A 2,279-nucleotide genomic window follows, 5' to 3' on the forward strand; every position below is an offset into this window, starting at 1 on the left:
TAACTGTAACTTGTTACTTTTAAAAAGTAACTTTCCATTCCCTGGCTTTTATCATGCATTTTTTCTATTTAAAAATGCGAAGCTTTTTTATTGAAAAGATTAATAAGTAGAAATATAAATTTATATTATTTCAACAAATTTACGAAATGTATAATTTGGAGTTTTTCCTATAATGACTTAATATTAAATCGAATTTATTACGGAAGTTAACGTAACATAAGTCAAGTCAAAAATTAAAAACGAATTAAAAAAAATTTATTATACAGGGTGGGGAAAAAGTATGGAAGCAAACAATTATTTCCGAAACTATTCATTTTAATAAGCACCAGGGATTGTAACTTTGCAAGTAAAAAAAGATGTTGAAAAATCGTTTATAAATTCTATTTCTTTGTTTCTCTTTATAAAAGAAGTAGATGTCAGTAGTTGCTAGGGAATTAGTAACTGATGGTAAGTGATAAGTTTCAGTCGATAACAGATAAAAAATTTCTCTTTATTATTTTTTGTACTGCTACCGTACAGTTACGCCGTACACCGCCACCTCGTGGCAGTACAGTAACAGTACGGTAGCGGTATCTTGTGCGGGTATCGCACGCTTGTCTATCTGGGTATTTCGATGCGAGATTTTATTATAAAATATATAGAAAATTTTGCATTGTGAATTTAACGTTAATTAAAAGTAAATTACTTTTAAATGTAATTACATTTACATACTTTTTTTTTGTAAAATTTATCACATACATATGTAATGATTTCATAGAATATAAACTACTTGAAAGAGAAAAAAACTGAGGAAAATAAAAGCCATTAGCATTTAACGTTTCAAATATATTTAATTTTTTAATTATACAATTTATATAACACATGTACAAAAAATTTGCAGAGTTCATTTATTTACATATTTACACATTAATAATCTCCAAAAGGTGTAATATTATAGTAATATTATAAAAGGAATTTCTTCTTTTCTGTACAATTATATGGTATCCATATCGCAGTCTGTATATTTGGTATCATCTTTCATATTGTAGAGCGACTTTTGCGAGACAGGTGCTCGATCACCGAGGTACGTCCTGAATTGTTCATAATAACTGACTAATTCATGAATTTTGTCACTGATATCTGGGCATGCAATGCCGCTTTCAATTATATGACTCAGCCTATCACTATTATCCGCACAGATCGAAAATTGTTCTATGAGCTGTAATTCCTCCTTCAATGTCGCGTTCAACACAGCTGCCTGAAAGAAACCGTGAGTTATATAATGCTTAAATGCCGCGGCATTTACATATAGCGAAAATAGCGAAGATATTTTTTTTAGTGATGATTAAAACTATGATATGTACTCGTCTTGCTCTCTGCTGGAATTCTTCCAATTTTCCACGTATATTCTCAAACTCCACTTCTGTGTACTGTGTCTCTTGAAGTTTATCCTCATTCGCCAAAACATTGTCGGGTACAGTAACAAATTTTCTCACAATATTCTGACCAGAATAAAATAAGCGATTAATGTCATATGTACAATTTTTATTATAGTTTTAACAGATATATTTTAAATAAAAAAACAGGCATAATATAATTAATTATAAGTGGATATAGATTGTTTAGTTCAAACATAATTACCTCTATGTTTTTCAAATGAGGTACAGAAGCTGCATGGTACGCCTTTACAAGTTTTTCCTCGTTTGCCTTTAGCGTGGCCAAATCAGAGTCTGATTTACACTTTTTTTCCAATGTTTCACACAATTTTCTGCTCCTAGACTGTATCCTTTCTATCACAATATTCTCGACTATAACAGACCAAAGAGAAAGTAACAAGATTACCATGAGCAGCCATGCATAATTATTCATAAATTAGAAACATGTAGTTGGACTAATGATCATACGAGAATGCTCGCAACAGTATTTTTATTCACATATAAAGTGAACAAAATAATAATCTAAAACTAGATTTATACCAAAGCTATTACCAAATTAAAAAAAAATTTCAATCTTTATTCTCAAGTAGGATTAAGGATTGACATTTTGCTTCTCTTCTTTCAGTAAATTTTCCAAATGTAAGGAGTTATACAGCAATTACAGTTGTATAATACGATTTGATGATTCACAAAAGCAGAAAAAATCCAAAATAAAAAACCAAAATTATACAAGCATATCATGGAAATTAAGAGTAAAAAAGGATTGGCGAAATAAAGAACGCGTTTATCGGGACGCTTTTCACCAGCAATTGGCGTCTTTCGCCAATCGGCATCGTTTATAAAAGCAAGCTTTTGCGTTCGCGT

General features: G+C 30.3%; 1 protein-coding gene across 1 annotated transcript in view; it reads right to left on the bottom strand.

Moving 5' to 3' along the window:
* Positions 1-957: 957 nt before the first annotated feature.
* LOC108761036 (protein MIS12 homolog) overlaps positions 958-2,279 on the bottom strand; it is a 1,716-nt gene continuing 394 nt past the window's right edge. Inside the window, exons 2-4 of the mRNA XM_018507354.1 lie at positions 1,621-1,787; positions 1,344-1,481; positions 958-1,237 (exon numbers count right to left, since the gene is read on the bottom strand). Coding sequence (XP_018362856.1) covers positions 974-1,237; positions 1,344-1,481; positions 1,621-1,787 — 569 coding nt within the window. The 3' untranslated portion in view covers positions 958-973. The remainder of the gene's footprint in view (positions 1,238-1,343; positions 1,482-1,620; positions 1,788-2,279) is intronic.

This window comes from Trachymyrmex cornetzi, unplaced genomic scaffold (genome assembly GCF_001594075.2).
Source record: "Trachymyrmex cornetzi isolate Tcor2-1 unplaced genomic scaffold, Tcor1.1 scaffold237, whole genome shotgun sequence".
NCBI lineage: Eukaryota > Metazoa > Arthropoda > Insecta > Hymenoptera > Formicidae > Trachymyrmex > Trachymyrmex cornetzi.